At 43.6% G+C, this 22,726-nt stretch overlaps 3 protein-coding genes across 5 annotated transcripts; 1 reads left to right on the top strand and 2 right to left on the bottom strand.

Annotated features, from left to right (window-relative positions):
* Positions 1-5,044: 5,044 nt before the first annotated feature.
* On the bottom strand, positions 5,045-15,196 carry LOC126047116 (olfactory receptor 1020-like). 3 transcript variants are annotated; one of them, XM_049820353.1, is made up of 2 exons: positions 14,615-15,196; positions 5,045-6,004 (listed from the first exon to the last, which is right to left on the bottom strand). In XM_049820353.1, the coding sequence occupies exons 1-2, from the start codon at positions 15,194-15,196 to the stop codon at positions 5,045-5,047; spliced, it is 1,542 nt and encodes a 513-aa protein (XP_049676310.1). The 3 variants fall into 3 exon arrangements, with proteins under 3 accessions (XP_049676310.1, XP_049676312.1, XP_049676311.1); XM_049820355.1 differs by lacking the exon at positions 14,615-15,196 and adding an exon at positions 10,011-10,019 and having other exon boundaries at positions 5,045-5,947; XM_049820354.1 differs by lacking the exon at positions 14,615-15,196 and adding an exon at positions 8,472-8,491 and having other exon boundaries at positions 5,045-5,969.
* On the top strand, positions 10,332-11,291 carry LOC126046905 (olfactory receptor 1020-like). Its single transcript, XM_049819899.1, has one exon. The coding sequence runs from the start codon at positions 10,332-10,334 to the stop codon at positions 11,289-11,291; it is 960 nt and encodes a 319-aa protein (XP_049675856.1).
* Positions 15,197-18,260: 3,064 nt separating the features above from the next.
* On the bottom strand, positions 18,261-19,190 carry LOC126047133 (olfactory receptor 1019-like). Its single transcript, XM_049820378.1, has one exon. It carries the CDS (start codon positions 19,188-19,190, stop codon positions 18,261-18,263), a length of 930 nt encoding a protein of 309 aa, XP_049676335.1.
* Between the last annotated feature and the right edge of the window lie 3,536 nt (positions 19,191-22,726).

Raw genomic sequence — 22,726 nt, forward strand, 5'->3', positions numbered from 1 at the left:
GCAAAATTTGGGTCCGAAGCTGTTATTTTGAACTGGCGTAAACATCAAACTTCTTTTCCTTGGTACAATTTCGAGAATATACAAGAGACTAAACACCATAAAATCTGTCTTGATTTCCCCATGACATTCAGAGCAAAGGTACTAGCCCTGGTCTTAGGGTCCCCTGTATAAAGAGTTTATGTGGGTTTAACAAATGGTGGATCAGCCTTTCAATAAACGAGCCCATCGCGTCCCTGTTCATGGCTCCCCTCACTGTGCTGCAGTAGTCCATGGCAGGTACCATGAACCACCACGATATGCCGATGACTTTAATCATGCCTTGTATTTCTAGAAGTGGACTGGGAGATGAAACCTGATTTGCAGAAGTGATTTAAGTGTCGGGAGTGGCTGTGAGTGTTTATGAGCATGAACCAGCTGTAAGGTACTGACTAATCCCAGGCAAAAGTAGGTTCCACGATGCTCTCCTGGAATATGAAGTCACACCTGGTGCCCTCCCCAGTGTGCACAAACAGCAGCATCTGACTGCGAGGTGCACCTTATTTCCAGGTGAAAACAAGGTATGGCTGAAAGCATGAGGGGGGGGAATGGTCAAGGGGAAAAACGAGCCAGACTGAGAATTCACTTTTTTAAGATGCCATCTGCAGAGGAAAAACCTTCTGAGAGAGCCTGGTGATGCCACAGCATGGCATCCTGGTGGTTAGGGCACTCACCAGGACTTCTCTCATCCCATTTTCAGCAGGCAAAACCCCAGCAGCTCCTGCATCTCCCTTCAGCTGGAAGAGGAGTCAATGCCACGGATGAGACCACAGAGCTGGGCTGAGCTAAACTCATTCAACTCCAGTTGCCTAAGTTTAGGCACATAGTTCAGCTGCTTGCCCTAATGAAAATGTGACAAACAGGTTTCTGTCCCTGAAAACTTGAAGGTTCAGAATAAAACAATTAAACCTTTACAGGATTAAAGATGAGAATCAAAGTCTTACCCCACCAGGTGAGCACCAGGATCAGAAGACTCATTGAAGAACCATTCTCCATCAGCAGAATATTTCTTTATAGAAATATCTTGTACTTCTTAAAGTGAATATCACTTTATTTCAGGGTCGGTGGGTGGGTTAATCTTTCCTTGAGAGTGTTCTCTCTTCTTCTCCCAGGCTCCTTAAACATACCATAAGCACCATGATTTCTGATCTTTTGAATTCAAAATACCGGAGTGCATCCCAAGTGCATCCCAGCAGAAATATTTCATCTTCTTTAATCAACACAGAGGAACAAACCTTTACCTGGCATAAATCAGAGCAGCCCCCACAAAGGTAACATTGCTGCAGTGATTTAGTCCTAGCAGAGCTCGCCTGGACCTTTTGGGGAATGCTCACACGTACCTGTGGATGGGGGTCACCTCCTCTTACCAGCTGCAAGGTCTCTTCCACTTTGGATGCCACTACAGGCTCGGGATGTCTGCACAATAAATCTGGGGGACTAACCCTTGAAGCCATCCTCCTAGCTTCCAGCTAAGCAAGAATGTCTCTCCTACACGTCAGAGAGCCTCCTGCATATTTTCATCAGATGAAGTTCTTCACCCGCAGCAACGTGTCACTTCTATATGTGTCTTTGCAGGTCTTTGTGGGCAACGGGCACCCCTCCTCAGGGAGCAAGTGTTTGTCATGGCTTTGGCTAGAGTTCAGGTCTCTAAGAGAAGTGAATCTTGATTGTATACTCCTGGCTCCTTAATGAGAATCCACGAGAATCACAACAGTCTGAACTGCTAATAAAGACTTAGCTCGGCAGGTGGGAGGATGCAAAATCCTGCACTAATTATTGTCACAAATATCAATAACCTGTTACAACACTTGGCAGCCTCAAGGGACAGAAAAGGTAGAGATCCAAATGAGCACGAGTTATTCTTCACAAGCCCCTCTGAAAATCAAGGGGGAGATGACACAGTGCAGCCGAAGGGCAATTTACTCCAAGTAGCTTAAACACCTATTGCAAGCAGCTTAGGCTGTTGTAATTAGCTCTGGATGGATGCCTGGAGCAGATGGCTGGGATTACAGGAGATGAAGGCTGACCCAAGCCTCCCGGCAACGAATGAGGCTGAAAAGCTTCCAGGCTACTGATGGTTAAGAACAGGGAGTTCTGCACAGGACCCACCTGTCAGAACGTGACTGATAGGCAGTCCATTAAATCTTTTTACTACGCTCCAGATATTTCCAGGAATACCTCAGCTACCCATTTTTTTCCCCTCCCTTTTGCAGAGAACCAGGTCATTCTGCTGCTCCACCTCTATTGCAAGATCAAAACCATCTCATCACAGCCTATTTTGAAAAGAGATGGTGCTAATCCAGTTCTTTCTGCAAACTTTTTTTTTTTTGGCTAAGAAAACTGATAGCATATTAATGGTAATTTCAGTGTAATTCATCTCTGCTCGACACACTCGATAGATACCAGCTTCTTTCAGTGTCTGGAACAATTTCAAGGTTTAAAACTCACGCTATTTCTTTCAGTATAGCTGATTTTTCCCTTTAAATAATAGAAGCCCATGCTTTTAGATTAAACTGACAGCATAGATAGAGTCACCATGTAAATAGCAGTTCATATGTGGATGATATTTGATCCATAGGTGGGATTTATTCATCTATCAGTTGTCAACAACATTAAGCAGAGACATATGAGCCAACAGCCTAGGCTCTCTTTGCAGTCAATAGAAACGAAGGTGGTGGTTCAGCTGTTCAGACATGGGTGTCTAGGACTGAGACCCACCGTGCGTCTCTCCTGCTCCCCTAAAGGGCACAAGCCTCCCTACATCTTGTGCCATATGTGTGTCTATATGTCCTATGATATCTCAGGTGGGATCAGATGGATCAAGAGACTCAGCGGAGCCTGGAGAAGGATTTGCCGTGTCCAAAGGAGACCCACGGATGGCCACGTGAACAGACAAGTTCTCCGCCAGCGTTACTGAGAGCCTAGAGGACTGGCTGAGAGATGGACACATGGTATGGGTTTGGGCTCACCTTGCTCCAGGTCCGCATGACCTATGGACCTACACATGAGCTATAGGTGTCCCAGCTTCTTTTCCAGTCTGAACTCCAGCGGTGTGATTCAGTTGGCTAAAGGGATGGCTCTGGCAGATACAGGAACCCACGACCTTCTGGAAGAACAGCTGGAGCCCCGCAGGAAACCTTCAATGGCACCAGAGACCAGGGCCAGCACAACCAGCAACAGACCAGTTCCTGCACCAGCAAACCCAAATATTGACAGAGAAGAGCAATGCAGACAGCTGTGCTGACCCCAGACGGGTGTTTTGGTTGGGTGTAGCTCTACAAATGGCAATATTTTAACAGCAGGGTTTATATTTGGGGAGTTTCTGTGCCAACACTTTCACCACCAATTCACGTTTGTTCCCACTTTATGACTAAACTTCCAGGTACAACTCAAAACACCCCCCAGTTTCTTGAAAAGGTAAATAAAAACATGCATTCCAGTTGTTTCCAAAAGAAACTTTTTACTTCTTACAAAAGAATGACAAAGAAGGGAAAACAATTCGTAGAAAGCAGTTACACTACATAGTTATCAGGTAAGTAGGTATAAACCTTTAAAATGTTTATCACTAAATTCTTCACCTCTCTTATCAGCTATGCAGCTGCGTTGTGTATTGCCGCATCTAAGGGTATTTTTGGCCTATTAATTTTGCTCTTATAATGGAGGTAGAAATGGAAAGGAGCAGTTGCAAATAAAAAACCAAACAGGAAAATAGTATATGAACTGAAATCTGACATATGGAAGTGACATGACCCATAGGCTGGGTGGGTTTCATCCACCATAAATTCAGATGTCTTGAAGTTAAATATGTCAGAGTCATGCTACATTTCCTATATGCAGCATTAGGTCTTTATGCAACATAGTTCACCCAAGCCATTTCCCACGTCTATTTTAACAAGAATCATGGTCTTTTTTTCCTGCTACAGAGGGAGACTAAGATCGGATTTAATGTTTACCCATTAAACTTCGAGTTTGGTCAGTTAAATCCCACAGCTAATGGTCTTTCAGATACAGATAATGACATACTTAGAGAAAATTAGATAAAAAGATTGGAAATATTAGGTTTATTGCAACTAATGCACCATGGCTTTACTGTACATCCTTAAGTTTGAATATAGGTACTGAAAAATTCCACTAAACAGTACCTTCAGGAACTGTCATTGTCCAGTACTTAGTTGTGTATCAACAAAATCATTTGAAGTATTTATTCACTATAAAACGCATTTTGAAGGATTAAAGTGCAGCAGAAAATTTTTAAGATACTTTTGAACATACTTTGATGGGTCGTTGTGGAAGAAAAGGATTCAGAGAAGTTCCTCTCAATTTTCCCCATTTCCTGCAGCTTTAGGGAAACATATCCTCCTCTCCCATTCAACCCCGCCTTGGTCTGCTCCGTTCTGTGTTCTGTGTTCTCCTGCGTGCTCCCATCTGTCATAGGGATTACCTGGAAGCACCGAAGTTCACCTTAAATCTGGAGATCCCATCTCATGGCTGGAAGATATACAGCACTGGGTAGGGCTGTAGTCCGCTGTGCTGATGAATGACATCCAAGCTGTGGGAGAGGGTGACCACGAGTAGGCTCAGGCCAAATATGGCTGAGAAGAAAGTGGTCCAAATTCTCAGCAGAAATCTCACAAATGTGTTACCTTTACAGGGGTGAGCCTTGTCATCGTATTTCCCTTCAAGAAAGAGGTGACGGGGTTGCCTAAGGAATGGCAGGTCCATGACAAAACCCAGCACATACTTGCCTCCAAATATTCAGAAACCATCTGGACATTTTAGCACGTTTCCTCACAAATGGACCTTTGGTGGTTCTTCAATGAGTATGTATTTCTTCTGTTAGGAAATGCACTACCTAGAGGTGAATGTATAGCAAATTAATCCCACATCAATAGAGGCAATCTACAAAATGGACAATAATATATAGAAGAATTATCACAGCTGCTCTCCAATTCCAAAGAGACCCCAAAACACAGAACCCATTCCCATCACTGCCTAAACGTCAAACTATTTACCGCTTCAGCAGGGAAATAATTATTCTCCTCACTGCTCCCTTTAGAGCACACTTCACCTCCTGGTTCCTCAGGCTGTAGATGAAGGGGTTCAACACAGGCGTCACCACTGCGTAAAAGACAGACACGATTTTGTCCCTGCCCAGGGAGTAGCTGGAGGTGGGCCGCAGGTACATGAAGAGAAGAGTCCCGTAGAAGATGACGACCACCACCAGGTGGGATGCACAGGTACCGAAAGCTTTGCGCTTACCTGGTGCAGAGCCCATCTTCAGGATGGTGACTAGGATGCAGCCGTAGGAGATGAGGATGACTGATACAGTGGTGACCCCATTGAAGCCCCCAAAAACAAGTAGCAGCATTTGGTTGAGGCAAATATCAGAGCAGGCCAGTTTTGACAGCGGTGGCCCGTCGCAGAAGAAGTGGTCAATGACGTTGGGGCCGCAGAAGGACACCCGCAGTGCAAACCCTGTGAGCACCACCGAATTAAAAAACCCGACCACATAGGACCCAGCCAAGAGGGAAACACAGACCTTCTGGGACATGACGACGGGGTAGCACAGCGGGTTGCAGATGGCAACGTAACGATCGTACGCCATGACGGCCAGGAGGTAACACTCCACAGTTACAAAAGCGCTGTAGAAATACAGCTGTGTGAAGCAGCCAGCAAAAGAAATAGTCTTCCTTTCTGATGAGAGGTTCAGCAGCATTTTGGGTGTCACAGCTGAGGAGTAGCACAGATCCAAGAAGGACAAGTTGCTGAGAAAGAAGTACATGGGGGTTTGAAGCTGGGAACTGAGCCAGACTACAGCAATGATGCCAAGGTTTCCCAACACAGTGATGATATAGAGGAGCAGGAAAACCACAAAGAGGGTAACTTGGAGGTCGAGGCGATCCGTGAACCCCTTGAAAACAAATTCTGTCACCGTAGTCCAGTTTTCCCAAGCCATCACTGCAAGAGACTCCCAGCTCTCAGGCAGGGAGGCGATTTCCATGAGATCAGTCATGATGACTTAATCCCTTGCTTAATTATTAGTGATTTTTAAACCTGTGCTCTGTAGATAATGAAGGTGTTTTCTAATGAAACACTGACAGACACCCTGGCAGGATGCTTAGCTGGTCCACAACCACCTGGCCATGCAGGGACCCACATCTCCAGCTACATTTGCCATTCAAGCTCTTAAACCAAGCTTTGAAAGTATCTTCTACCTCAGGTACTGATTTCAAGGAAAGAAGCGTGAAACCAATTTTCCCTTGGACATCGCTGTGGTCTTCACTACGTGTATTGGTTCCATCTGCCTGCAGTTTTTGCCACATTAAGGGAAGAGCAGCTCATATTCATTAATGTTTGTTCTGATAATACACAAGCTAGACGAATATTAGCGTTCACTCTGCTTTTCAGGTTGATGATGTCCCAGAGACTCTTTATTATCCCAGGTAGCTCAGGGCTTGAATTTGTCACTCAGGACTTCTTATTCTAAGTGCTCAGAAACAAAAATGATGTGGGTGGTGTTTTTTTAAATACGTGATTGCTAACAAAGTTAGTGCCTACTTTGGGGAACAAACTGCATTTCAATAACAGCTTTCATCTCATGAGAATAAATACATAGACAGAAGGGCACACACATATATCTTTCCTTTTCCAATATCTTCCAGCTTAGCTGGTGACTTGCTAAAAATTGCGCTCTTCCCTTTATTTCTATCATTTAACATACACTTTAAGCAAACAGTACTTTCAAGCAACTGATTAACATGCCAAATTAAGGTTAGAAAGTAAAACTTCCCTTTTAGAAAAAAAGTTGTAACATAACTATGTGTGTCAGGTATTTGAGAGCAGTTTCAGTGTAACTCCCCTTTCTCTATAAGAAAGCCTCAGTCTGCCCTCATTCTAGGCTGGAGTAGACTTCAGTTTCTTTTTTATTCCCTAGTCCAATCCTCTACTTGACCCTGAAGACTCTCGCTGCCCTGGGTTCTTGCTTGCCACCAATTCCACTGCTATCTGCCCAACAGTACCTGAGATGCCGCCTCTTCTGGTTTTCTGTAGAAGATCCAGCCTTTTTCAGTCTGAACTACTTTTGTGCCTGCCTCTGTTGTTAGTTTCTCCAAGGAGATCATTCAAAAGACAGACAGAATCACCACCTTTTTATTTCTGAGGAAAACTAGAAAAGTAACAATACAGAAAATTAGACAATATTCTATTAAGTTAACTTGAAAGTGTGTGTGCTTATCTCATAAATAGGATAAAATAATTAATATGTCCCCAAGAAGGATTGTGTCTGGGATGAGGGCAAACACATAAGACATACCAAAGATTTCTTCTGTACATGTATATATTTGTCCCAGTATAAATCTTACCGGTAGGCAAGGATATGTTTTCAAAAGAGAAATGGCAATTTTTGCTCTTGTGACAATCACTGCTGCATTTCTTTGGCATTGCCTCTAATCAGTTCTTTCTTACCTGTCTGCATGACTGTATTGCACAGAATCATCACTGACTTGAGAAAAAGCTTATTTTTCCACCTTCTAGCTTGCTTCATAAATCAAAGTTTCAGGGAAGGAAGTTTACTGCAAGTCTCCTTTTCTTCTCTTTAATTCTACGTGGTGTTGGATGTCCATGTATGGCTGTGTCTCCCAGAGGCTCCTGTCTTCACTATTTATTGCTTTCCAGCTTAGATGGTTGGTGTAAGCTGCCAACAGTCTCACTGGGCACATCACCCCATGCCAATCACTCTTGTTTTTTCTCCCCTTCAGATATAATTGGAAAGTTCCCTTAGTGATTTCAAGAGCTAGGTGCCTGGAGCTATTACTTCCTCAACCCTTGAGATGGGCTGTCTTCTGGGAGCCAGAATATGTCAAGAACAGAAACTGCTGTGAGGTTATTGAGAAACAGCATCTCTTAGAGATGAGATCTCAGCATCTTGTAGCTATGGAAACACTCAAGCTGGAAAGATTTACCGGTCTTTACTAAGCCTGGAAAATCACAAAGAATTCTCTACCCATTTCCAAGATGAAATGTTGCCAACCTACTGAAGACCATAATTCTAATATCGATTTAGGAAACAAAGGAGGTACTAAGGAACAGAGAATAACACTTGAATATAACATTAAATTGATTACTCTGTTTCCCTGAGAATACTATCATCTCCCATGGTGCCCATGCAGGGACATGGTCTGGATGGAGAGGGACTGCCAGAGGAGTGAGCACTGGCTGGGCTGCTGGGTGCAGAGGGTGATGGGTTGTACTCTGCCTGGAGGCTGGGGAGTGCCACAGGGGTTTGTCCCCTTTAATCTCTTTAAATAGAGCCAAGGGGGACATCACAGTGTGCAGGGAACCATCTCACAGTACCTGAGCAAGGCAAGTAGGGCAGACCCAGAGACCTGGGCCAAATTCAGCAAAGACTCCAGACCATCAGGCAAGCTGGTGATGATGAGGCAGGTCCAAGGTCCATGATCAAGCCTAGGTGCAGATCAAAGGAATCCATAGGTGTGCATACCTTTTCCTAAACTGGAAACCAGTACTCCTCCAGCATAACTCAAGAGAGAAGCAGGTTCCCTAGGCTGAGCTTAAATAGAGCTCATGGGCAAATGGGCAGAGGATGGGGATGGAGGCTCCAGGTGAGACCAGTCAGGGTGATTAAGGCCTATTAGTTCACTCTGGAACAATTAACCACTGCTTGAAAATGCCCATTTCTCACCATTGAATATAGTGGGAGCCCAGAGTCACCAGCTCAGGCGTGGACATCTGGGCCATAGGTACCTAAACGTGGATAATCCCACCCTTGCTGGAAAACTGGGCTGTCTAGTGTCCACAGAGGGACATCAGCAGCTCCAGAGATAGAGTCAGTTGTGCTTTATGAACCATTTGGGGATCCTCTGAAAGATCTGAAATATGACTAAACCCATTTTCATTCCGTCAGCAAGGTCTAGACCAAACCCTTTGCATGGTCCACAAGTATCTCAGAAGCATCATACGAGATGGTCATCACTGCCACTATGTATCTGTGCTCAGTGATGGCTCATCCATGGGATGTCTTTCAGATGCCCGAAGCAGCCCAATGGCTTTCAGAATTGCATTTCACCTGGTTTTTTTTCTTTTTTTCTTTTTTTTTTTTCCCTCTGGTAAACTCTGTTGTGAGGAGCCCTAGGGACTTTCTCCCAGGAAAGCACGAGGGAAAGTATTTACAGCCCCGTCACCCACAAGCTCAGCTATTGGAGTCAGGGAAGGAACGTATGTCTCTTCACATCAGGCAGTTAATAGAGGTTATGCGGATGCACCGATGTCCTCTGCTGCGTTTGGGATAAACCCTTGGCTCGCCTCCCTCGATAGCAGCGAAGGCACAGGAGGACCCGTAAGACCAAGACAAAGCAGAGCCTTGCCTGCGTTTTGGCAGTGGGTTTTCTTCTTCGTGTCCTCATGTCCTCTTTTTGGGGGATCTGTTGGAAAACAGCCTTGACAAAGTAGGTTTTCTTTATAATAAGAGGGAGTAATGGTTTGTGCAAATTGTTTTTCTTTTACTTAGGCAGCTAAAGCAAGATAAACTGATTTATGCAAGCGTTAAATAAAGATAAGTCTTATTGTGTTACAAAGAAATGCAACATTTCAAATTGTCAGCAGAATATAGTCATTAACAAAACAGCCTTTGCAATCAGCATGTTTTAAAATTAACTCAGTTTTCAAGTAAGCAACTTAATGCCCATAGGTTCAGGATGCTTCAGCGTGCTGGCGCTCATAAAGGTATAAATCATGAATTTACCAATCTGAATTTTATCCACTGCGAATGATATATAATGGTATGATAAATGTGATTCGAAGACTGCAATAATAATTAAAAGCCAAGGCAAAATGTCTGGAGGTCATTAATGTTGTGTAATCTATGATTTCACTGGGACTGTGACTTTCCATTGCTCCAGGTTTACGTGCAATCCTATGAGGTTCCTCTGAGGTGTCTTCTGACATTGCTTTCAAACTAAAAGTGAATAAAGATCTGATTCTTTTCTTAAATCTGAAAACACAGGTGCTAGAATACATCCATAGTTTCAAGTATCCAAGCAAAGAAAAACAAAATTGCCATTCATGTTGCTTCATCTCACTCCCTGTTCTTTTCTAAGTACCTCAACTGAAAAAGAAAAAACATATACAATTTGGGTTTAGAAAATATAGCAGAATATGCCAAAATGTGGCAGTTAAACTGGTGACTGATTGGAGTGAAATACGGTCCAAAAGTGAAACTCTATTTTTTATCATTTTGATATTTTTCTTACTTTTTTCTCAGCAGGTAACATCTGGTGATGGGAGGAAATCACACACAGACTAAATTCGTCCTTTTGGGAATTACAGACAGTCCACACGTGCAGGCCCCTCTTTTTGGGTTGTTTCTATCGATTTACATTGTCACTTTGGTGGGGAACATTGGGATTATGGTCTTGGTTTGGGTGGTTCCCAGCCTGCACACCCCCATGTACTTCTTCCTCACCCATTTTTCGTTCGCTGATGTCTGCTATTCCACAGTCATCTCCCCCAAAATGCTAGCAGACCTGTTATCGGAGAATAAAACCATTTCTTTCGCTGGCTGCGTGATGCAGTTCCACAGCATTGCTTTCTTTGTGACTGCCGAGTGTCACCTCCTGGCCGTGATGGCCTATGACCGGCATGTTGCTATCTGCAACCCCCTGCTTTACGTGATGGTCATCTCCAGCCACGTCTGCCGGCGGCTGGTAGCATCGTCCTACATCATCGCCTTTCTCAGTGCCATCATCTACACGGGCTGCACCTTTGGGGGTTCCTTCTGCGGACCCAACCAGATCGACCACTTCTTCTGCGACATCAGCCCCATGCTGAAGCTCACGTGCTCCGACACCCACAGCAGTGAGATGGTCATCTTTGCCTTTGTGGCCATAAATGGGATGGGCACGAGCACGATCATTTTGCTCTCCTACATCTGTATCCTCCGCACCGTCCTGAGGATGTGCTCAGCACGGAGCAGATCCAGAGCCTTCAACACCTGCGCCTCCCACTTGATGGCTGTTTCCTTATTCTACGGGACAATATTCTTCATGTACCTACAACCCATGTCTAGCCATCACAGCCTGGATAAGGTGGCCTCCATCTTCTACACCGTGGTCACCCCCATGCTCAACCCATTTATCTACAGCCTGAGGAACAAGGAGGTGAAGGGTGCTCTGGTGAAGTGCAGGAGAAGGATGTTAAACCGCTGTCGACATCAAAGAGTTGTACCAGCTAGGAAGTGAACAGTTTATCTTAAGTGAGAAAGCCTGTGATGCATTAAAACAATGGTATTTTTTCCCTAATCCTCACAATTTTATGTAGGTTCTTCCACAGTTTCTCCACAAAAGTGAATTAAAGTACTTAGCCCCGAGACATAGACCCCACAATCACATCTTCCTTGGAAGGAAACCAGGAGGAGTGGGAGCCTCAAACTTTATTTCACTTTGCAATCACCAGCCTGTAGGAAGAGATTACCCCAAATTATTCCAGGCCTCTTTTTCTCACAGGAAGCACAAATCATAGTTTTATTGATTTATAACTTTTTTTCACTGATAAATATGTCTTTTTCTTGCAAGATTATTGACCTTGTCCCTAACGTCCAATAAAATTCCTCACTGTTACCTGCACGTTATTTATTAGATATAAGCTGCTGGGGTGGGAGGGAACATTTTGGAAGAATAAGTGTATTTTAAAATTTGCTTGCTGAAAAAAAGTAAGATAAAAGGCTTGAAAAGATGCAGCGCATTTGTTTCTGACTTAAAAAGTGAAAAAGCCGGCGGGAGTCAGGTTCTCGAGCTATACCTTTGAATGTCAAGGGGAATTCCTCCCCAGGCTGCACACTTCGGCATACATCTTCACTCAAAGGAAGAAAGTGTAGGCAACATAATAAAAATACAGGACGATGAACTGTGCTGAGACTGCCCAGTGTTAAGGACAATTTCTGCACAGTGATAGCACCAAGGGGGCCTCCCATTCATTTTAAGTGGTGTTTTACATTCATCGCAAGTGCCATTTACTTAACCGGTGAGGCAAATGGAATTACACCTGGAGACTGACATCAGTGTCCCGCATCCAAACGCCCAGCTCATGCTAAAGCACGCTACAAAAACCAAATGGTGTGTTTCATTTAAAAATTAAGCATGTGTCTAGTTTCCATAGTTGAAAGACAATCCTGAACACATAATCTATGGGCAGCTGATAGCTGTCTGGGTCTGAAAAAAGCCAAAAACCAGCAGTTCTGCAAATTATGGCTCATTAAAGAAGGGGGGACATAAAGCACGGTACAGGGATGGCCACAACACTGGGGAGGGGCCAGCAATCCTTCATCTTTACCTGGCAGGCACATAAGAGAAAAAGCATCCTAATTTCTGCTCAGCCTAATTAATTCCAAAGGACGTTTGTTGTTTCTTGGGTGCACACTCGTATCATAAGCATTTGTGATTGGGTGCAATTCTGCAACTTCCTTACAAAATTCAGCAAAATTCAGCTTGGCTGGAGAAGTTCAGCACAGGGTCTTCCTCCTTCTCACACACTTGAGTTTGGTTGCCCCTCGTCTGCTGATCCACTCGGACACCTTCGGGTGATGCGCTGAGTTCTGACTCCACAGAGTTATAGGCTCACACGCCTTGTCTGCAGCAGGGAAACGCTGCAGCAAAAAAAAATATCTTTCCCTTAGCTGTTGTGAGTAGCATGGGAATTAACGTGGTGAACAGTCTCTTTTGTGTGCTCTGGCAAACGGCAGCGGGAGAGGAGACGTTGTCTTAGGCCTGGGGGAAAAGTGGCTTCCACCTGCAGTCGAATGAAGGAGCCAGAATCGATGTAATTAATTGCTAAAGAGCTTGGCAAGACAGAGACTTTCCATATCAGATAGTTTCTTTCTTTTAAAATCTTCACCACACCTTGTTTTCTTCCTTCTATTTTGTTGGATATTTTTGCTTATACTATACATATAGAATCACAGAACCACCGAAAGCCCAAGTTGGACCTCGAAAGATCATCAGGTCCGACCTTTTGTGGGAAAGGGAGCCTGGGTGAGAAATGTAGTATGTGGGGCTCATTGCTGCTTGGTGAATTACCCCACTCTGGGTGTTCTTATTTTCTCTTGGTTTTAATTAAGTTCCCAAAGCAAAGACAACTAAAATGCTTAAAATTTTACCCAGACTTGGTGTTGCATTCCTAAAAGAGGTCTGGATTGCCATAGTCTTATGTGTGGTAGATCCAACTCCGTCAACTTCCAAGAACTTCCATCTAAAGTGCAGGGAGGCAGAACTGTGAACTCCTGCAACATGAGAAACAGGCTTGGTTTTTTGGAAATACTTTTTCTACTAAGAGCATCAGTGTATTATTTTGCTTCGATCTTTGCAGAGAAGGTATCTACAAAATGTAGAAATCTGTGGCTGTAGACACAAACTGCCCCCGTGAAATGACATGATAGAGGTCCTCTCTGTAAGTGGTTCTGAGACCTCAAAAAGCAAGCAACTTTTTGGCAGGAAGAGCTGGAAATGTGCCTCTTTGTCCTGCGCTTCAGGTGCAGTTAGATCAGCCTGAACATTCTGGAAAGAGAAAATGGGTGCTCTGTAGATCATTCAAAACCTGGCCCGTACTGACCTCAGCATTTAAGACTATATTCATATAACCCAATTAGTTACCAAATCTTTAGCTTTAGATACCTTATCTAGCTTTATCCTTTAGATAATAGGCAGGACAGATATTTCAGAGCAGTGCCTAACATAGGTGAGACAAGTGCCGTTTTTTCCTGTAAAAAAAAAAAATATTTCATCAATTACTTTCATTAAATTTCTTGTGCTCGTACAGGAAAGATTCATTGCCCTTTAACGATAAGGGAGCAGGCCCTGGAAATAAAAAAGGTCATAAGGCAGGTTTTAAGCTATAAACTGGGAGATGCTGATGGCTGTGGAAGAGCATTTTGACAGGGCTATCTATCAAGGAGCCTGGAGCTAATGTCCAATGTACATCTGAAAAGACCAAGAAGGAAGAAAAAAAAGCTACATGCAATAAAATGCAGAAGATGAATCAGACTATCTATGGTATATGATGATGGGCACAAGCCAGTAGTAGAAACCAAGCAAGACTGGGAAATATTTTCAAACCAAATCTGGAAGCCTAAGTAGTAGGGTGGGGAAACAAAAATCCTTGTCGTTAAGTGAAACTATGGCATTCTCTATCAAAACACCAGCAGATAAATATCGTGCCAAAGCTACTTCCACATGGCAAAATCCCTCAGGGCGTTCTTCACCTCCTTGTTCCTGAGGCTGTAGATCAGGGGGTTCAGCATGGGCACCACCAGTGAGTAAAACACAGAAAAGGTCTTGTCAGTGCTCAGGGTGTCGCTGGACCTCGGTCGGAAGTTCAGGGCGAGGATAGACCCGTGGAAGATGGTGACTCCAGCCAGGTGAGAGGTGCAAGTGGAGAAGGCTTTGTGCCGGCCCTTAGCAGAGCTGATCTTTGAGACAGCAGAGAGGATGAAGGCGTAGGAGACCAGGACAGCCAAGATGGTCACCATCTCCACCAGTCCCCCAAGGCCGAATATCAGATGCCTGTTGACGCGGGTGTCGGAGCAGGACAGCGCTAGAACAGGCATGATGGCGCAGTAGAAATGGTCGACCTCGGCCGGCTGGCAGAAGGGCAGGCTGAAGGTGAAGTCCGTGTGCACCAAAGAGTGCAGCAGGCCAAGGACGTACGAACCAGCCACCAGCAGGACGCACAGCCTGTGAGACATGACCAGTGGGTAAAGCAAAGGGTTGCAGATGGCCGTGTAGCGGTCGTATGCCATCGCAGCCAGAAGGAAGCACTCCGTGGTTCCAAAAGCTATGAAAAAAAAAAGCTGGGTGGCACAGCTGGCTAGAGAGATTGTTTTCTTCTCAATCAGAAGGTTCATTAACGTCCTCGGTGCCACCACCGATGAGTAGCCAGCGTCTAGGAGAGATAAATGGCTAAGGAAAAAGTACATGGGTGATTGAAGTTGAGTGCTGCTCCTGATCAGCACGACCATGCCCAGGTTCCCTGCCAGCGTGATGAGGTAAATGAGGAGGAACAGCACAAACAAAGGCGCTTGTAGTCGTGGGTTGTCTGTCAGTCCCACGAGAGTCAACTCTGTAACTTGCTCGGTTTGATTTTCCTCTGCCATCTTCTCCAAAAGCACTGTAAGTTACGTTCATAGAGCCATGGTAACAATAATAAATTAATGGAGAGACTGAGCAGCTGAAAAGACCAACAATCCCCAGTGCCTGTACTGACTAACACTCTCATTATCAGAGACTGGTTTAATTTTAAATCAACATTCATCAAAAAACAAGTTGGCGAGACAGTGGAAATGTTATTTTGGTGTCAGTTACTCTGTCAAGTGTTCAATTTTTCATTCATTTTGATACATATATATTTTTATCTCTGGTGCACTCGTACTATACATCACATTTCAGTGTAACCCTCCCAAGTTCTAACAAAAAGGAGTTAAAGAAAGGGTTCAGTGATTCCTGTAACATATTAGTTATATCGATAATGAAAATAGACTTTTCAGAGAATTTGAGCTAGATTATAACCTTTCACATTTTAGGAAGCCTTCCCAGTGGAGTTTTTTTTAAAGATTATTTTGCTTGCAGAGAGAGAAGATGAAAATCCCCCTTATTCTTTCATAACTTTTCATTTATATTTTGCTAATTTAGGGTTACACTTCTATGGAGGGTATGGAAATGGTGCTGTGCCATCATTTGGGAGAAAAGAAACCATTAAAAAAAAAGATGGCACAAAAAATCTTTGCCTTTACAACATCTTTCTCTACGCCTCCTCATTCTAAAATTCATACTTGGGAGTTTTAAATATATGGAAATACCCCAATGCATCCTGACTTTTTATCACAGATATCCATGAGAAATATGGAGGAGCCCTCCACAGTGGTCCAGAAGCAGCCACTGTAATATAAATATGTATTTAAAACAAACCAAGAAAAGAGCCAAGAAAATTGTCGGGTAAACCGGCCCACTTTTAGTCTAAGATCATGGAAAACACTGTGCTGCTCATAGGGTTTCTGCCACTGTAACTAAATCTCCTTAGTGGAATGAGTACAGTTTTCCCATCAGGAAAATCAGCAGGTAAATTGTTGTAAAACTGGCATCAGTGAGCCTGGCTTATATTCATAATGGAAAAAATCAAATCAACTATGTAGCAAGGTAGGAGAAGTGCATGGGATTTAGCTGTGTGTCAGCAAACTCAAGCATTTCTTGAGACAGCTATAGGGGTTTAAAACACTGCAGAAAAACCTGTAGAATCACAAAATTACTCAAAGAGATTCCTCAGCATTGCAGAGATAAAGACATATTATAACTTGTATTTTATCTGGTAACTGGTATTATAACCTTCTAAAATTACAAAAAATTATAACTGGTGTTATAACCTTCAGAAAATTTGTGTGCTGTGTGATTTTTCTTCTCATCTTGTTTATTGCTCTCACATGAAAAGAATAGCTTGTCTTGGTTTGTTTGCTAAAGATACAACCGAGGACAATCAAATTCATCTTTACAGACCTCATCTCTGAAGGAGGAAGCTGTTCTCCTTCCTTCTTGCTCCCTGCAAGGACTTTTATATTCTGCAAAGATATGATATACCCCCTTAAAATTATACATCACCTTAAAATTTTCAGCTGTAAAACAAATCTGGATGTCCTCTTTTCCTTACCGCTTGAGGTCTTCCTTCTTACTTCACACTAATTCATGACAGATTGCGAGGACACTTAGATGTTTGGTCTGTCCAGCCTGCCTGGTTTAATTGCTTTTTGAACTCTTGTCTCTAATCCACTGAGACTTCTGAGGCGCTTTTGTTGAGAAGTGTTTTGGAAAACTTCCTTTGGGAGAAATGCAATTATTTTTATATTCCTCTGTCAAACATATATATATATATACACACACACACACAATCTCTCTCTCTCTATATATATGTACAACAGAGGAATATAAAAATAAAACAAAATTTAAAAATTAAATTAAATTAAATTTAAAAAAATAAAACTGGTCTTACAAGTAGAGCAGCTCACAAAAGACTGAACAGATTGTGTGGATTCACCTAATAGTCCTAGATATCCATCAAATGCATACAGCTCTCCATTGCTAGGAGACAGACAGGCGTTTCTGGTGTGTGATCCATGTGATTTGCTTTAGAAACTAGTCTTGCAACAAAGTGAATTACATATAGAGGTGCCTGTTTCTTGGGGAGGGTGAGGAAATATCAACTGGGTGGAAAATTTACTTAAGAACATTGTTTATCCCAACTTTACAGTTGTTTACTTGTATTTTTTACCTGAAGTTATTTGTTTCGTAATACAGAGACCTTCAGGGTATCAGCATCCACCCCCTTTCTGTAACTTCTTGGTGTATTATACAGAAAGTCTATTTCTTAATAGGCTTTAAAGGGCTGGGAAATGCAGCATCGATCGTGTAATGAATGGTGAAACAGTTGTTATTGACCCGATGTGTGACTAAGTTATTTATGTTTGCACCATCTGAGAAGCAGCTTTAGGAACAGCAAAGGTGAGGCTCAAAATGCCCAGAGGTTTCCAGGAAAAATAGCACCAACACTCACTGTGACATCTGGAAGGACCAAACACCTTGAACTCAACTGGCAACTTCATTTGCAGGAATCAAGTTTTTGGTGAAAAAGCCTTTATTAGAGTGTCAAGCCACAGGTAATAGCTTGAGAAACTACAGTGAGGAATTGTGTGATTGAGTTATTAACTGATTATATGATATCCCATAGTCCTTCAGGTCTATCCCATTCCCACCCAACCCTGTAGGCACTGGGTTTCAGAGAGACACTCCATAGAAAAAGGGTTTCTGACTCTTCTTCTGGGTGCTCCTCTGAACCTTAGCAGCCTGGAAACCCATCTCCAGTGCAATCCAGGCTTTCTTTGTAGTCATCGAACAGAGAAATGAGATGAACAGGGTGAATCGAGCTGTGTGGAGGAGCTGCCCACTGCTCATTGCCCATTGAAGCTGCATGAGGTTGGGCTTCACCTCACCCAGCTTCAGCTGTGCAGAAGTTACCCGTCTAATCCGAGTCAGTGTCAGTCACCTGACTTATCCCTATAACTAAGGGAGATAAATTATAAAGAAATTATCCTCAATACAGACTTCAGTGCAATTTTGAGTCCCACTAAATAACAGCAATAAGGAAGTACTCTCCCGGTCACCAGCTTCCTTCGCTCACTGCCTTTTCCCAACCGCTCTTCTGAGGGCAGCCTTCACCTCACTGTTCCTCAGGCTGTAGACCAAGGGATTCAGCGTGGGGGTCATGACGGTGTAAAACAGCGTGGCCATCTTGTTCTCATCCAACGCATAGGTGGAGCTGGGGCGCAGGTACATGAACAAGATTGCCCCATAGAACATGGTGACGACCGTCAGGTGGGAGGCGCAGGTGGAGAAGGCTTTTGTCCTGCTCGCTGGAGAGCGGATCCTCAGGATGGTGGGGAGGATATAAGTGTAGGAGACAAAGATGATGGTCATGGTGCTGAGACAGTTTAGGCTGACGAGAGCAAGGACAACCACCTCGTAGGTGTGGGTGTCGGAGCAGGAGAGAGCTAAGAGCGGGGCAATGTCGCAGAAGTAGTGGTTGATAACGTTGGAGCGGCAGAAGGAGAAAGCGAAGATGAAAGCGGTGTGCGTCACCGCGTGCAAGACGCCAACGCAGTAGGAACCGGCGACGAGCCACCGGCACGTCCTTTCGCACATGATGGCGGGGTACAGGAGGGGCTTGCAGATGGCCACATACCTGTCATAGGCCATCACGGCCAGCAAGAGGCACTCGGTGACCCCAAAAATAGCGAAGCAGCAGAGCTGGGCTGCGCACCCCAAGAAGCCGATGGTTTTCTCCTCCGTCAAGATCTGCACCAGCATTTTGGGGAGGATGACGGAGGAATAGCAGACATCGACAAAAGCCAAGTGGCCGAGGAAGTAGTACATGGGGGTGTGAAGGTGAAGATCAGTCCTGATTAATATAATTATCCCAAAGTTCCCCAAGAGGGTCACCATGTACATGGCCAGGAAAGCCAAGAAAAGGGGAACCTGAAGATCCAGGCAGGCAGTCAGCCCCAAGAGAACAAACTGACGCACATCAGTGTGATTGACAGGTGTCATTCTCTGTAACGCATGCAGCCTGTGGGAGACAGGTAAAGTGACAGACAATGATTTGGGCAGCTCAGCAGGACCCTCGGCTTCCTCAGTGTCACCTTCCTACCAGAGGGTCATAAAATGTCAGCTGGACTCTGGATCACTCTCGCAAGAACCAAGCCTCCATCCAGAGGCTTCGAAAGGATCCTAAAACCAAACCCTACTTGTGAAGCTGAACAGTGAGATTGCTCACCTGGGCTTAATTCAGCATTTCATCTCCCCCTTCCTGGGGAAATTTAACACAGGCATTCTTAGTAATAACCTTTTTTAAAAAAAAAATTAAGATAATTAATGCATTTTGTTTTTTCCTTAGTAAATGACAGGTACATTTTTAAAAGAATTCTTTTTTTTTTAAATAAAACAACATGGAACAATTCATCTTGCAGAAATTGCAGAATTAGTTTTCTTGTTGATTTTGCAAAACAAAACAGAGCAAAAGTGTGCATTTTTCTTTCAAAACTGATACGAACATGCAGTTTTCAGTATACACAATTTTGACAGCCCCATAGGAAAGGAAATTCGCAGTGGCACAGTGGCAACGGGGAAATGAACTTGGATGTGGAGCCGAGACCGTACAAGCAAACACAGGAGGAGCTGGGCAGGGCAGGGAGAGGAGATAATACTCTGTAGGTGCTGTAGGTAGTGAGCACCCTCTTGCCTTGGCCATCAGGGCCATCCCTTGCCATTACAGTGGCACCTATGAAAAGACCAAACACCTATATGTCTCCTTGTTTTATGTCATCTAAACTTTAAAGCAGAAGAATCCTCCCCCCATGTAGAATTCCTTCTGCTGTTCTCAGTCTCGTTGCTATAAACGAGATGTCTTACACCTCTGGTCCTTTCTTTCCTCTATCTCACCACCTTCAAGTCTATCAGACCAAAAGAAAGGGGTGCTTACTTTAGCCCCATGATATCCCTTCATGTCCTGCGGCTTCAGAGCAGGTTCAGGGCTGAGAACTGGCCAGAACAGAAGATGCCCTCACCTTGGACACTATTTCTCCAACAAAACTCAGATCTTCAGTGCAGGTCCATGCAGTTCCTTCAGCAACTGGGATGAGCTTGGCTGCTCTTCCAGACGATGATCAAGACCATAATTCATCTTCAAACAAATGTTGAGAGTGCTTTTTAGCACTCTTTCCTTAAAAGCTGCACTGAGAATGATTTGTTGCTGCACCTTCCAGAGGGCAGACGAAGCCCCTCTGTACTTTTTAGTGTTCAAGTGGTGTTTATACTCATTTCTGTGACCTTGGAGGCATTTCAGTCCATGGGGAACAGAAGCTTGACAACAAGCAAAATCCACCTGGAATATAAATTTCTTCATCTCCAGGCTCACTAATGAAGCCCAGGAAAAATTTGCTTTGAATATCTGCATTTAAGATGTCTTCCCCCGCTCCCATGCTGAGGAGAGGGAGTGGATGAAAAGTGAACGTCTACATGATTCACCAAAAGCAAATCTCAACTTTTTTCCGCAGTCACCCCTGGTTATTATCTTTCTCAAGTGGCTTTCCCAGTGCCACTTAAGCTGGATTTCACCAATGCAAAGGTATTTCTTGCAACCATTTCTGCTGTCATGGTCTCCCCTTGTTAGCACCCTCTTGCTCCAAAGCCCACCCCAAATGTTGATCTTTGCCTTTGCCAGCTTCAAGAAGACAGTAAATGTCTCCCCACTGTTTTTTCATGTTTTCTTTTTTTTTTTTTTTTAACTTTTGCTATAAGCATTGATGAGAAGAGCAAGGCAATAGCAATCACCGAAACTCAAATCAATACCAGAACTGCAGTCTTACCTAACAAAATTCTTTTCCCTGAAATCTGTCCACTGGGTCCAAGTGCCATGACATGTATTATCCACAATACTGTGGTCTTGATGTATGGAATCACAAAAAACTTTCCTATCTGCATTCTCCAAGAGATTTAGTTTACAGAGCTGGAGGTCTCTCTGTATTAGTTTGTTTGAGTAGGTTGCTACTTTCAGAACCTTCAACAGCTGCATTTCAGACACTGCTTATTCCTGCCATTATTAGCGAAAATGATACTGTCTGTTCATACGTGTATTTGTTTTGACAGTGAGAATTCAGAAGTGTTATAAACCCTCTCAGACAAGCCAAGGCTGCCTGGTGATAATCTCTCACCATCCCTTTACAACTGCTGTTGATGGCCCCATGACTAAGAGGGATGCCTTCATCTAGTAAAATATATGAATATATAAAGAAAGGCACCAATTATTTTCAAAATGTTATTATAACTTTTCTGACAAGTAGGTCCTCTATTAACTTCCGTGATGGGCTTTTTTCTTCATTATTATTTTTTCCTGATGAGATTTGGAGTCAAAAACCTTGGCAGGCTGTGTATAGCCACTCCAAACATTGCATCCCTCTGGGATATGGGCAGCACTTAGGACCGGTTGAGCATGACCCCCTTCTGAAGTCACTCTGCCTTTATCTGGTAGTGAATTCACCAAAGACCTACCTGATCCCATATTCACAGCTTACCTAAATGTCACTGGGTGCCCAGCTTTTCATTAGAATTTGTGTCTAGGGGGACCAGAGCAGAATTTTCTGGCAGGGGTCTAAGGCAGCTTCAAAAGCAGGAAAAGTATCATCAGCTTGAAATATTATGAAGTCTGCCAGATTGTGTCTGTGTTATTGCTTTTACTCACTGTCCTTATGCTGTTCATTAAATCTTAGTAACTCAGGAAATATATAAAAACACAATCTGTGCTCAACTGTGCAACAATCCCAAAAATCCTCCAATGAATTTTAATTTAAAGGAATGCAGAAATCAAAACCTGAAACAAACAAACAAACAAACAAAAACCCCAAAAACCAAACTGTTGAGAGTCTGTGTGGCTTCTTTCCCCAAGATACCTGGCAGTTTTTGGTCTCTAGTTCCCAAAAATTTGTCCTGGGAATGAGAGAAGACACCCAGACAAATGCATAAGAGGACTCAACACTTGGCTGGGGCAGATCTTTCACCTCTGGAAACCAGCTGGTCTGCATGGGTTAACAGCAGTGCACAGCTCCCTCCGGATATGCTCATGAGCTGTGCTTGAAGTTTAATTTCATTCCACCAAAATCTATACAATTTCAACACAGACTGGATGAGCACTGAATTGCTCAAAGGGGGAAAAAAAAAATGATAAGGCGTGAAATGAGTCATTCAGTGGCATTAGCATGTGGTGCACAGTCTGGTGCTAGTCATCACGGCCAGTCCCCTGGATTGGCGTGGGATTTCTCGTTGAGCGTCCCAGCCTGCAGGACTCCAGAAAGAAATATCAAAAGGAAATTGAAGACAACATTTTTTGAGAAATTAAAAGCTAATTATGGGGTTATAGTGGCGTTTTGTTGGGGTTTTTTTTTTCTTTTCCAGATTATTTATAGCTACCTCAGGGCTTTTATTTAGCATACCAGCTGTTGAGTCTGAGCATGATTTAACTGAATTTTGTCATCTACAGCTGTAGACTTCTTCATCTGACCATTCTCCACCCTGTTGCCAAATACTCTAGG

Source organism: Accipiter gentilis, chromosome 17, assembly GCF_929443795.1.
Source record: "Accipiter gentilis chromosome 17, bAccGen1.1, whole genome shotgun sequence".
Taxonomy (NCBI): Eukaryota; Metazoa; Chordata; class Aves; order Accipitriformes; family Accipitridae; genus Astur; species Astur gentilis.

Coding starts and splice junctions, on each gene's coding strand:
- LOC126046905 (XM_049819899.1), top strand. CDS start 10,332: ATGGGAGGAAATCACACACAGACTAAATTCGTCCTTTTGGGAATTACA.
- LOC126047116 (XM_049820353.1), bottom strand. CDS start 15,196: ATGGCAGAGGAAAATCAAACCGAGCAAGTTACAGAGTTGACTCTCGTG. Junction 6,005..14,614: donor TGTCCTGCTCCGACACCCGC/GTCAACAGGCAT, acceptor GAGAGCTGGGAG/TCTCTTGCAGTGATGGCTTG.
- LOC126047133 (XM_049820378.1), bottom strand. CDS start 19,190: ATGACACCTGTCAATCACACTGATGTGCGTCAGTTTGTTCTCTTGGGG.